Source organism: Mesoplodon densirostris, chromosome 16 (genome assembly GCF_025265405.1).
Source record: "Mesoplodon densirostris isolate mMesDen1 chromosome 16, mMesDen1 primary haplotype, whole genome shotgun sequence".
Lineage (NCBI taxonomy): Eukaryota > Metazoa > Chordata > Mammalia > Artiodactyla > Ziphiidae > Mesoplodon > Mesoplodon densirostris.
The window spans coordinates 44,712,990-44,725,303 of record NC_082676.1 but is presented as its reverse complement, the minus strand read 5'-3'; the positions used below and the strand labels follow the sequence as shown (position 1 = coordinate 44,725,303).

The 12,314-nt window shown below is 53.5% G+C and overlaps 1 protein-coding gene across 3 annotated transcripts; it reads right to left on the bottom strand.

Moving 5' to 3' along the window:
- Positions 1 to 1,027: 1,027 nt before the first annotated feature.
- Positions 1,028 to 8,823, bottom strand: LOC132477081 (zinc finger protein 764-like). Of its 3 annotated transcripts, none has more exons than XM_060079375.1 (3): positions 8,356 to 8,823; positions 3,811 to 3,924; positions 1,028 to 3,016 (listed from the first exon to the last, which is right to left on the bottom strand). In XM_060079375.1, exons 1-3 carry the CDS (start codon positions 8,390 to 8,392, stop codon positions 2,100 to 2,102), a joined length of 1,068 nt encoding a protein of 355 aa, XP_059935358.1. In that variant the 5' UTR covers positions 8,393 to 8,823; the 3' UTR covers positions 1,028 to 2,099. The 3 variants fall into 3 exon arrangements, with proteins under 3 accessions (XP_059935358.1, XP_059935360.1, XP_059935361.1); XM_060079377.1 differs by lacking the exon at positions 8,356 to 8,823 and adding an exon at positions 4,073 to 4,286; XM_060079378.1 differs by lacking the exon at positions 8,356 to 8,823 and adding an exon at positions 4,073 to 4,286 and having other exon boundaries at positions 1,028 to 3,013.
- Positions 8,824 to 12,314: the final 3,491 nt, after the last annotated feature.

Below are 12,314 nucleotides of genomic sequence, written 5' to 3'. Positions count from 1 at the left end.
GGTAGCTACTACTGCCAAGGTGCCTCTCCTCACTCCCACATTCCCCCTGTGACAGGTGGCATATGAGCCAATCTTCCTGGTGAAGTTTAGTCTAAGAGAGATCTTGGTGGGGTCAGATTGGAAGATTAGGTTGGAATCAAGTCAGTCCATCACTTTACCTGAACAGTGTCTTTTCCCCAAGTTTTGTACCTCTTCCTTTAGAAGTTTCTTTAGGTTGACAAATCTGGTTTCTTCCTAAGGCCAGACATAGGGCTGAGTTCTCAGAAGGGAAGTGCACACAGGCCACTGAGGACATAAGTCCTTGCTACTCCTACTTGAGGGGAAGGGTCATCCTGACCAGAGGCAAGAAAGGGTCTGCACATGGCTGGCTGCTTCCATCACCTGGACAAGGCTGGACTCTGACCACAAAGGAATGAGTGGTAGATGGATGATGGAGTCACAGGGTGATGGGGGAAGGATTCTGTGCAGAGCTTGGGAATATAGAATAGTACAGTTCCCTCTGGCTACTAACCCCAAATGTTCCTGGCCTTGTCCCCTTTTGTTGGTGATGGAGGTCCTAAAGAGAGTGAAGATGCAAGCTTTGATTTTGTTGGCCCTGGAACTCTCATCTAAGGCTGGTTTCTCCCTTACCTTGTTGGCTATGTGGCTGTTTTGTCAGTCATCTTGTACCTGGGCTTCACTAACACTGGGCTGCTCTGTCCCTAGTCTAGGTCAGTGCCTGGGTGTCATCTCAGGGAGTGGGAAGATGCTTCCAGAACCCTGGCTGAGACACTGGCAAGGAACTCAGGAGTGGTATGGTAAAGACAGCAGGAAACAAAGAATCCTAGCATCTCACTCCGTGTGTGACCTTGGACAGGTTGCTCAGCTTTCCCCAGTCTCAGTGTCCCCAAATGCAAAAGGATGGAAAAGCTAAGATCTCTTCCAGTTCAAAAATGTGATGAGGCCCTCCTGGCTGGGCCTAGAATAGCAAAGCCTGAGCCATAGGGCTCTCCCAGGGAGGCCCAAGGAGTACTAGAGGGGTCTCTCAGGCCCCTGCCCTTCAAAAACAGGAAGTGCAGGTCAGCTGAGTGGTGCTGAGGTGGAGACACCACTCCATTTGGGGCAAAAAATTCAGTCCTGACTGCCTCTTCCTGATGGGCTGTCCTCTCCAAGCAAGATGCTTCCTTCCATATGCAATTATGAGGGTGAAATGAGTTGATGGACAAGACAGTATTTTGTAAACCATAAAATGCAATACGAGCCAAGATCTAACGTAAAGCCTCCTTTTACTTCTCTCCTGCCACCGTTATACAAATATGCTCTCTACCTGAATCCCTGTTCAAGAACAATTGAATGCTGTAGACTAGTTTGCAAACTCAAATGACTACAGAATCCCAACAGGTCATGTAAATGAGTAGAAAAATGCCAGATGGAGAGGGCCTGCTTTGCCAGAGATGTTGGCGAGCCATGATGAGTGCCAGCTGACACTGGTCAGGAGGTGATAAGGAGTGGCGGGCATGCTGAACTGGAGAGCCTGGTCTCCATCCGATGGGGCAACTGCCCCTCAGCTCCCACCAACTGTGGCTTTGTGGGAGCTCAGGTGGAGTGGCCAAATCTTCGGATTTTTCAAGAGAGACCGGAAACCTGGTTTTTTGTGTGAAATATCCTGATTTTTAAATCTTAACCAATAATTCGTAACATTTAAAAATGCTGGCTGGGCTAAAAAAAAAAAAAAATTTAAAGGCTGCTACAGACCACATTCAGTACCCGGCCATCAGTTTTTAACTTCTGCAGTAAAGTCAGTGGGTAAAACAAAGTTCTCCACCTCAATCCTCTTAGAAACAGCCTTTTCTTCCCCACAGTGAAAGTCTAGTGGGGGTTCTAACCTCAGCCCTAACTCAGCAAAGGGGTCTTCTAGAGTCTGGGACAGTAGGGAACAAGTTATCAGCAGATGAAGCTCATGAGGGCCTAAGATGAAACAGTCTTCCTCCCCCAGGTCCAGCTCTGGCTGGGAATTCTGTGGCTTCCCCAGAGCTGCCAGAGTTTCAGGCCCCTGAGGCCACCCTGGGCCTCAGACAATGTCTAGATCTTCACCCTTTGCCTTGTCACCGTTGAGGCCATCACCCACACTCCTGGAATATCTCTGGGTAGTGCTGGAAGCCCACGGGTGGGTCCAGGTCCCCTCGGCCAGAGGCCAGGGGCACAGGCAACCCACTGGCACCCCGGCCCCTGTGCCGCCCTGCCCCGGGCCGATGGACCCACTGGTGCTTGGCCATGGCTGACTTCTGGCCGAAGCACCTGCCGCATTGCGGACAGGCGTAGGGGCGCTCGCCGCTGTGGGTGCGCCGGTGGGCTGCCATCTCGGAGCTCTGCCGGAAGCAGCGCCCGCAATCTGGGCATGGATAGGGCTTCTCGCCCGTGTGAGTGCGCACGTGGCGCCGGAGGTCTGAGGCGTGGGCGAAGGCACGGCCACAGTCTGGGCACGGGAAGGGGGTCTCGCCGCTGTGGACCCGCTGGTGCTGGTAGAGGGCGGAGCTCTGGCTGAAGCAGCGGCCGCAGTCAGCACAGCTGTAGGGCTTCTCGCCCGTGTGGACCCGGAGGTGGGTGGTGAGGGCGGAGCGCTGGGTGAAGGCCCGGCCACAGTCCGGGCAGCGGTGGGGCCGCTCCCCTCGGTGGATGGCCCGGTGCTTGCTCAGAGAGGAGGCCTGGCTGAAGCCCTTGCCACAGTCAGGGCAACTGAAGGGCTTCTCACCCGTGTGGGTGTACAGATGCTCCACCAGGGTGGAGCGCCAAGCGAAACTCTTCCCGCACATGTAGCAACCGTGCCTCTGGTCTGCCCTGGGGACCGGGGGATGGGCACAGAGTGGTGGGCGACCCCGGCGAGGCACCTTCGATGGCTGCTCCCAGCCATAAGAAAACCCAGCAGAAAAGGGTTTGAGAGCCGTCAGTCCGGGAGGCTGAGCGTCCACGGAAAGGATCTTCCCCAGTGCCTCGGTCCCTTCTCTTTGTCCTTTCTCTTCCTTGTCTCTGGAACCTGCTGGGAGATAAGGGGAGAGCTCAGACCCTGGCTTATCCTGGTCCCTGATACCCACAGCCCATATGGGGACAGAGAAGCCTCTTAGATACGAGCACCTTCTGGACCCACAGCTGCCTCTGGCACTCAGCTTGGTACAGGCAGGGAAGCTAGGAGTGACACCTTTTCCTCAGCTGCAGAGGATGGTAAGAAAAGCTGCAGAGACAGAGAGAGAGGGAAGGAACAGGGGCACAGTACATTCTACCTCCGGGCTGAGGAAATGGGGGTCAGAGGGATAACAATTTAGCTGGATCACAGAGGATGAGTGGATGGTAAGGATGCAGCACAAAGAGAGGCATGAAGGTGACTGGCATTGACAAGTTCAGAGGGGCTGGGCACTGTGCAACAGGTGGACAGGATGAAGTGGAGGAAGAAAACCGTGCAAGCCAAGAGAAAGGAGGCTGCTACAAAAATACAACAAAAAGAAAGTAAACTAACACAGAGGAGGTGGCAGAGGAGCTAGAGAGCAGGCAAACAGCAGACGGGGTGATGCGGAGCTCCAAGGAGCTTAGAGACCAACTAGATGTGAGGGGCTCAGATACCGCGGACCTGGAAGTGGTGAGGCAGGTATGCCTGGGTTACACTCACAGCCCCTTTCTAGGCTGAAACCAGAGCTAGGCAGGGACCAGGCATAACAACCTTAGCTGGGAAAGCAATTCAGGGGGGAAACTGATGAGCAGGTAAGGAGTTGGCAGAGGGTAGCAGGATGGGTCAGACCCAGAGGAAGTCCCCATGGGACAAAGTACCCACTACTTCACCTGTGTCTGCTTCTCTAAGACACTCTCCCGTCTCAGGATCCCGGGCATCTGGACCCCACAGTTCGGCCTCTTCCTCCACCCAGGAGATGAGGGCTGGCTTGGTGCCTCGGAAGCCTGGGGGAGAAGAACGCAAAGCCCACGCTGCGGGGGAGGCCGCCGCCCAGGGTCGCGACTTTCTGGGGCCTCCCACTCCACGTGCAGGACCCAGAGGTTGGGCGGGGTGGACGGGGTTGTGGGCGCAGGCGAGCAGGTGGAGCCTCACCGAGCGCGCGCAGGTGGCCGTAGGTCTCCCGCATCACGTCCCGGTACAGGGCCCTCTGCGCGGGCCGCAGACACCCCCACTCCTCCGGGGAGAAGTACACGGCCACGTCCGCGAAGCTCAGGGGCTCGGGTGTCCCCCCCTGGCGCCCGGCCCCGTTAGGTCCCCGCGCGGGGAGCGGGGCCGTGGGCGGCGCCATCGTAAGTGCCACCCCGGCAGCGGGCCAGCGCCACCCCTACCCGCCGGGGTCCGCGGAGCCTCCGCGATCCAGAACGCTCCGTGGCCGGGCCCGAGGGTCGGGTCGCCGTCGTGAGGCCGGGAGACCAGGTATGGCCCCTCGAGGGCCCACGGGGTTGGCTGAACACTAAGAGCGGGTGACTGAAGGTGCACCGAGAACCAGAACTGGAAGATGCCTTCCTAAGAGATGGCGGCAACGCGGCCCCACGGACTTCGCTCCCGCGCCATCGTGCCCAGATGACGCCGCCCCGGTGTCTCCAGGTGGCTTTGTCTTCGAGCCCTCAGCCAACATGGCCGCGGCGGCTACAGGCGCCCGAGGAGGCGCTGCCACCAGCCCGAAGGCGGCGTTCCCCAGAGCTTGGCGCCCGGCCCCGGAGGCGCTGCGGCCCGGCTTCCCCGCCGGGTCCCCGCGCCCGTCGCGCTGGAGGCGCAGCCGCGGCCCCGCCCAGGTTTGGAACAGCGACCTCCAGTCCAGACCCCAGGCCGCTCCGCGCTGTTAATTCAGACGTTCAGTTTCGTCGCTGGCCATCACTGGGTGACAGCAGGCTTCCCCCAATGTTGAGGGTAAAAAAAATGGAGCGGGTAAAAGAACCTTCTCTACTGGAAGCTTGATAGAGCCTGAAATTATGGGAGCTTCTGTTTCAGGAGATCGTAGGGGCGACTGGGGAAGAGTAGGGTGAGGTCTGAGAAAGGTCGGAAGGACCCTCTTTCTGTAAGCTTACGCTCCCCCGACATGCCCTACAGGACGTCTCCCGAACATCTATTTACCTCCTGAGCTCCTGATCACAGAGCCACCTGCCACCTTGCCCCGGCATGGATGGCCCACAAGCACCTCGGACTCTGCATGGCTCAAACTGAACTCATCCCTTTCTTACCGTAACCTGCCCCTCCTGGGGTCTTTGTCTTAGCAAATGGCACCAACTCTCTCCATCATTTCTACCTCCAAACCCTCTCTCTCACCGGACACATTTATTGACTGTCTAGTCTGTGCTTCCCACAAGCCTTCATAAATACCCTGCCCTAAGAAGCCTTGATATTTTTCCTTTGGCCACTTAAATCAGTCACAGCATTTCACACACTTCATGGACATGCACTTCACATCTTCAGCAGCTCTGGGGTTTACTCTGGAGCTCTTGTCTGTTTGCCTCCTTCCAAAGGCCCCCCTGAGGCTTCCGCCTGACACCCTGTATCCAGTGGCTGCTTCTCCCTAGGGGAGCTGGGCAAGTAAAGAGTTGATCTCAGCAGGAGGGAAGGGGAAGACATAAACTTGGGAGGGGTTAGCCTGGCCAAGGAGAGAGGCTTGTTGTAGGGTGGTCCGTGGAGGGTAAGGACTAAGGGTGCAGAGTTGCCCAGGGGCTCAAACCCAGCAAGTTCTTTTAGCCTCTCAGGCCCCCTGAAGGACACAAAAGAAACTAGAAAATTTCCATTAAGAGTGATGGCTTTTTGTCACCTGTCAGTGCCCATCCCTATCACACACTGGAAGAGCCCTGGGTAGTGCTGAAAGCTGGCAGGGGGGTCTGGACTCTCCTGGAGAAGAACCTTGGGCAGAGTCTGCACCCCTGGGTCAGACCCTGAGGGCCATGGTACCAATCTGGTGGGTCTACTAGTGGCCTCTGGCTGAAGCACCTCCCACTGTGGGGACAGTAGTAGGCCTGCTTGCCTGTGTGAGTCAGCAAGTAGCATGAGAGGTACTGCACAAGCTGCAAGTAAAGGGTCCCTCTCCAGAGTGCACTGGGCCAGGACTTCCCTGGAGGTCCAGTGATTGGGACTCTGTGCTTCCACTGCAGGGGGTACAGGTTTGATCCCTGGTTGGGGAACTAGGATCCTGCATGCTGCATGGTGTGGTCAAAAAAGAAAAAAGAAAAAAACACAAAACAGAGCGCACTGGGCCAAGTTGAAGGTAAAGGTAAACATGACTGCACTTGGGGTGGGGATGAGGTGTAGTGTGAGTACCAGGTGTTGAAGCTGGGCACACACTGAGGGCCTAGGAAAGTCCTGACTACAGGGAGCCTTGGCCACAGGCTCCAAGGCCACGTCAGTGTCTCTGGCCCCAGAGCCTCATGACAACTCCCAGATAGACTTCTGCTCACCCCTTCCAAACGTATCATTTTTCTGAGTGAGTGCTGGGAAACATAGCAGATTCAAAACTTACCTTTTTTCCTGTTAACTCTCCAAGGCCTACATATGTTCAGGTGATAGAATCAACCTTCACAATGACAGAAGCATTCAGATGGGTACCCAGCCCTGGAAGCCCCCTTCTAGACTGAATTGGCCAGTTGAGGGCTCCCAAGCCAGGGACATTCCCACCCACTCCAGGGCCAACCAGAAGAGATACTCTCAACCAGAAGGGCAGCTGTTATAGGAACCAGGGACCTGGAAGACAGATGAACTGCCTCCATCCTAAACTTGAATTCACACACTGCCACTGACCTATGGTCTGGATGATTCATACAGTGTGACCTAATCATGTGACCACTTGGATACCTCAAAGCCAATTAAGTGAGAAAGAGAAGGTCAAGATTGCAATCTCCAGTGGGTGTCATAAGTTCAGGTCAGCGAAAATTAGTAACGCTAGCAGTAAAGAGCACATAGGTGGTGTCTCTTGCTCAACAAACGTTTTCCCTTACAGCTGACACTGGGACATCACCTCCACTTCCCATCTTTCTGGCTTTCTCTCAGGCTTCCTCCTCCAGGGGATCCTGAGCACCTGTACCCCACAGTTGGGTCTCCTGCTCCACCCATTTGATGAGGGCTGGTTTGGGGTCTGGCAAAACTGGAGAAGAACCCTAATCATCCAATAAACAGTTCTTAAGACTACCTACGCATTCATTTAATGAAAATGTACTGGGCACCTCATGTGTGCCAGGCATTGTTCTAGATGTTCCAGGTATTGGAGACATTGGTGAACCAAGATAAAGTACCTGCTCTAAGAGAGATACCAGGTAGGAGCTTTGCTGGCACAGGTGCAGAGAGGACCTTTGGGCAGATTGTGCTCAGGGCTATAGAGATGGACACAGAGCTGCAGTTTAGAGGAGACTTCCAGCACAGGGCAGAAGAGCTCCAGGAGGAATTTCATTTCTTTTCTTTTTTTCTTTCTTTTTCTTTCTTTCTTTTTCTTCCTTCCTCCCTCCCTCCCTCTCTCTCTTTTCTTTCTTTCTAATTTTTATTAGAGTATAGTTGATTTCCAGTGTTGTGTTAGTTTCAGGTGTACAGTGAATCAGTTACACACATACATATATCCACTCTTTTTTAGATTCTTCTCCCATATAGGCCATTACAGAGTATTGAGTAGAGTTCCCTTTGCTATATACCGGGTCCTTATTAGTTATCTATTTTATATATAGTAGTGTATATATGTCAATCTCAATTTCCCAATTTATCCCTCCCCCCCCCCCATTTCTTGAAGATGGCATTTGAGAAGGCCATTGAAGGGTGTTAGAGTTGGAGGTCAATATATAACACAGCAGAATAGCAAGAACAAAGGCTCATTAAGCTAGAAGCATGTCCAAAGAACAAAGATTCTACTTAGCTGGAGTCAAGGAGATGGCTTGCCTGTAGGGAAAGATCTGGTTTGAGTCCGTGGAGGTTAGTGTGCCATGCGCCTTTAAGGCCGGTACAGGTTCTGAACTTTTTTTTTATTTTTTATTTTTTTTGCGGTATGCGGGCCTCTCACTGTTGTGGCCTCCCCCGTTGCGGAGCACAGGCTCCGGACGCGCAGGCTCAGCGGCCATGGCTCACGGGCCCAGCCGCTCCGCGGCATATGGGATCCTCCCAGACCGGGGCACGAACCCGTATCCCCTGCATCGGCAGGCGGACTCTCAACCACTTGCGCCACCAGGGAGGCCCTGAACTTTTTTTTTAGAAGTTTTTGCAGTGTTGAAATCTGACCGGAGAGGGTCACTTATGAATTTAGGCTGATCTGGCGAGGATGCCGGGAAAGAGAGTCACCCTGACTCTGTTGGAGTCAGGCTCAGTGGATTCAGGCACCTGGCCCTGTTCGTCCCACCCACCCCCTTCCCTTTTCAGAGATCCGGGACGCTGGATCTCACCGAGCACGGCCAGGTTAAGGTATGCCACCGCAGACATCCCCACTCCTCGGGGAAGAAATACAGGGCCACCTTCACGAAGCCCGTGGCCCTCGGCCTTCTTCCAGCTCCTTCCCGCCCGGCCTTCACCGGCACCTGCGCAGGGATCCCAGAGCAGGGCCGGGGTCGGAGTCTTGGGCTCACCCCCATATCCTCGGGTCGGGACGCTGGTGATTCAGCCTGCGGTGCTGGGTGGGGGTGGGTCCCTCCGGGCCCAGACGACCGGAAGTAGCTTTGGGTGGGGCCACTCTAGGATGGCGGGAGACGGCCTGTTACGCGAACTCGTTGGTCCCAGGGCCGGGAAATGAAGAAGCCCTCAGAAGAGATGGTGACACTCTACCGTCCTTCTACTTTAGCGAAAGGCATGTAACAGCTTCTGTGTCGGCCTGGCATTGATGATCTGGTATATTCCCCCCTCGAGTTGTCTTCTCTTGCTGTTCCGCTAGTGGCCTTGCAAGGGCCTCCTGCCCGTAGTTAAGATGGCCGCAGCCGCTTCGGCGTCCGCGCTCAGGTCGGGTGGGTGAAAGGTGAGGCGCGGGTGCGGGCGCGGGTGAGGGAGGGCTGGCGGCGGCGAGGGGTTGGGGAGACGGGGACGCCGGGCTTGGAGTGAGGGGCTGTCCGGCCAAATGTCTTCTTCCCAATCCCCGCAAGAAGGCCCACTCAGTGACCCGGTCATTAAAATATATGTTTCTATTATTGGCAAACTAATTCATTCCTCAGGTTTTTGGTTTTTTGTGTTTTCATTTACAAGGTACATAAGAATATCCAGTGAATGTCCTCTCCCCCAGCCCCCCACCATTCCTCTAATAGTTTCTTAAATATCCCTACAGTGATTGTGCCTTATAGTCAGTCTGTTTGTCTATAGTACTTCCACACATTTACTAGCTCTCACTGAGGACACTGGGCCGAATGCCTCTCAGTCCCTTAGAGTTCAGTCATTTTACAGAAGGGAACTGAAACCCAGTTATGACCCAAGGTCAGGCAGCCCATTAGTGACTCGGGGTTTTCAGACTCCTAATGCGAGCCTTTCCACCACCTCCTGGCGCTGCCTCCTCCAGGCTCCCAGAAAAGTAACATGAACGCTTCAAATTTACTGGCCCCTGCTGACATTGTGAAACAAACTGGATTCTCGTTATTAAGTCATTATTGTAGTATAAAAAGTTAGACGAGGGACTTCCCTGGTGGTGCAGTGCTTAAGAATCCGCCTGCCAATGCAGGGAACACGGGTTCGATCCCTGGTCCGGGAAGATCCCACATGCCGCGGAGCAACTAAGCCCGTGTGCCACAACTACTGAGCCTGCGCTCTAGAGCCCACGAGCCACAACTTTCGAGCCCACGTGCCACAACTACTGAAGCCCGGGTGCCTGGAGCCTGTGCTCTGCAACAAGAGAAGCCACGACAATGAGAAGCCCGCGTACCGCAACAAAGCGTAGCCCCAGCTCGCCACAACTAGAGAAAAACCCACGCACAGCAACGAAGACCCAATGCAGCCAAAACTAAATAAAAATTTTAAAATAAACTTATTTAAAAAAAAAAAAAGGTTAGGGACTTCCCTCATGGTCCAGTGGTTAAGACTTCACCTTCCAATTCAGGGGGCACAGGTTCAATTCCTGGTTGGGGAAGTTCCACATGCTGTTGGGCGTAGCCAAAAAAAAAATGTTAAAAAAAAGAAAAAAGTTAGATGAGTTACTGGATGACAGGACTCGTTTGCTTTCATGCTCCATCTGAATGTGCTTCCATTTCCAAGCTCCCCTAACAGAACACTGGCTGACTATGCAAGAGCTGCAGTTGGTTCTGTGATGTGACTAAGACATTAATAATATTAGCTTATCTTGATCGATCACTTACTGCATGCCAGACTCTAAGTGCTTTTTTTTTTGTTTTGTTTTGTTTTGTTTGCGGTACGCGGGCCTCACTGTTGTGGCCTCTCCCGTTGCGGAGCACAGCCTCCGGACGCGCAGGCTCAGCGGCCATAGCTCACGGGACCAGCTGCTCCGCGGCATGTGGAATCCGCCCGGACCGGGGCACGAACCCGCGTCCCCTGCATTGGCAGGCGGACTCTCAACCGCTGCGCCACCAGGGAAGCCCAGAGTGGGTTTTTAAAATGCAAACCGGATTACCTTGACCCTTGACACTCTGCTTAAAAGCCCCGAGTGGTTTATATGAGGTGCCTAAAGTAGTCAAATTCACAAAGACAGAAAGTAGAATGGTGGTTGCTGGGGGAAGGGGGAATAGAGCATTATTGTTTAAGGGGTACAGAGTTTCAGTTGGGGAAGATGAAAAAGTTCTGGAGAGGGACAGGGGTGATGGTTGCCCAACATCATGAATGTTGAGCAGTGTTGGGCAATGTTAATGCCACTAAACTGTACACTTAAAAATATTTAAAATGGTAAATTTTGTTACATATATTTTACCACAAAACAAAAACAGAAATGATCCAGTGGCTTCCCAGTATATTTAGAATCAGATCCAAACTTCGCATCATGGCAAGCAAGAGCTCTGTGACCTGCCCCTTTCCCACTCCCCACCCTCCTTCCCCTGCCTCCAAACTCATTTTCGGCACCTCACCCAAACTCATCCCTACCTCAGAACTTGGCACCTGCTGGTCCGTTTAGAAACCCCTCTCTCCCACACCCTGCCCCCAGCAGCCCCCCTGCCCCAGCACTCACCCACCCCCGCCTCTGAAACCTTGCCCTCCCCCACTCCCACATCCTGTGACCCTACCGGGTTCCCCTTGGCTTTTTTTTTTCTTTTTTTCCTGGCCACGCTGAGTGGCCCTTTGGTTCCTTCTCATCCTTTGGATCTCAGCTCAAGCGTCTCCTCACCAAGGCCCGACCTAGGTATCCCCCCGCAACAGGCACTTCCAGTATGTCCTCTGTTTTAGTTCCTTTGTAGTGCTTGTTATTTGCAATTACAGTACCTTGTCTTATTTATGTTCTGGCTTATCACTTGTCTCTCCCCACCCTACCCGAATGTAAAGTCCAAGAGGATGCCTATGTCTGTTTTCCTTGCTATACCTTGGCACTTAGAATAGTACCTAGTACATGGTAAATGCTTAGTAGATATTTTTTTGTTGTTGTTGTTTTGTTTGTTTGGTTGGTTTTTCTTTTTTCTTTTTTCTTTTTGGCTGCGTTGGGTCTTCGTTGCTGGGTGTGGGCTTTCTCTAGTTGTGGTGAGCAGGGGCTACTCTTCGTCGCGGAGCACAGGCTCTAGGCACGCGGGCTTCAGTAGCTGCAGCATGTAGGTTCAGTAGCTGCGGTGCACGGGCTCTAGGGCACACCAGCTTCAGTAGTTGTGGCGCACGGGCTTAGTTGCTCCACGGCATGTGGGATCTTCCTGAACCAGGATGGAACCCGTGTCCCCTGCATTGGCAGGCGGATTCTTAACCACTGTGCCACCAGGGAAGTCCCTGTATATATTTGTTAACTGGATAAACGAGAAAGAGCAGACAGCGCTTACCCTGTGCTGAGACAGCTCTGCTTGACACACTGTGCCTGGTTCTGCTCCCCGCTCCTTGGTGGCTCCTCCACTGTCCAGCTCCCCCTCCTCTTTGACCCGCCCCCTCCAGTACTGGTCAGCCCTGGACCATCACACCCTCCCACTCCTGATTGCCCCTTGCCCAGTGCCCAGGGCCCTTGCTTACCTGTTCACAGCTCATGTTGTTCATTCACTGAGCCATGCAAATTCTATGGCAGAAGCGTCTCAGGAGTATCTTTCTTCCCAATTCCAAGGTCAGCAAACAAGAGCAACTGCAAGAAAGAATCTTGCTTTCTAGCTTTGTCCCACTCCTGATCGCTTCTACCTGGAGGCAAACGCCAAACAGATCTCTCATGTCCAGGCTCTTCCCACGGAACACACTCCACACTGTTTGACAAAGACATCATTTTTTTTTTTTTTAAGAATCTTTTTTTTTTTTTTTTTTT

Bases quoted from the DNA above. Each gene is read 5' to 3' on its own strand.
- LOC132477081 (XM_060079377.1), bottom strand. From the start codon at position 4,268: ATGGCGCCGCCCACGGCCCCGCTCCCCGCGCGGGGACCTAACGGGGCC. The intron at 3,925-4,072 runs GTGAGGCTCCAC...CTTCTCCCCCAG, and splicing joins CGGCCACCTGCGCGCGCTCG to GCTTCCGAGGCACCAAGCCA. The intron at 3,017-3,810 runs GTGAAGTAGTGG...CTTATCTCCCAG, and splicing joins TCTTAGAGAAGCAGACACAG to CAGGTTCCAGAGACAAGGAA.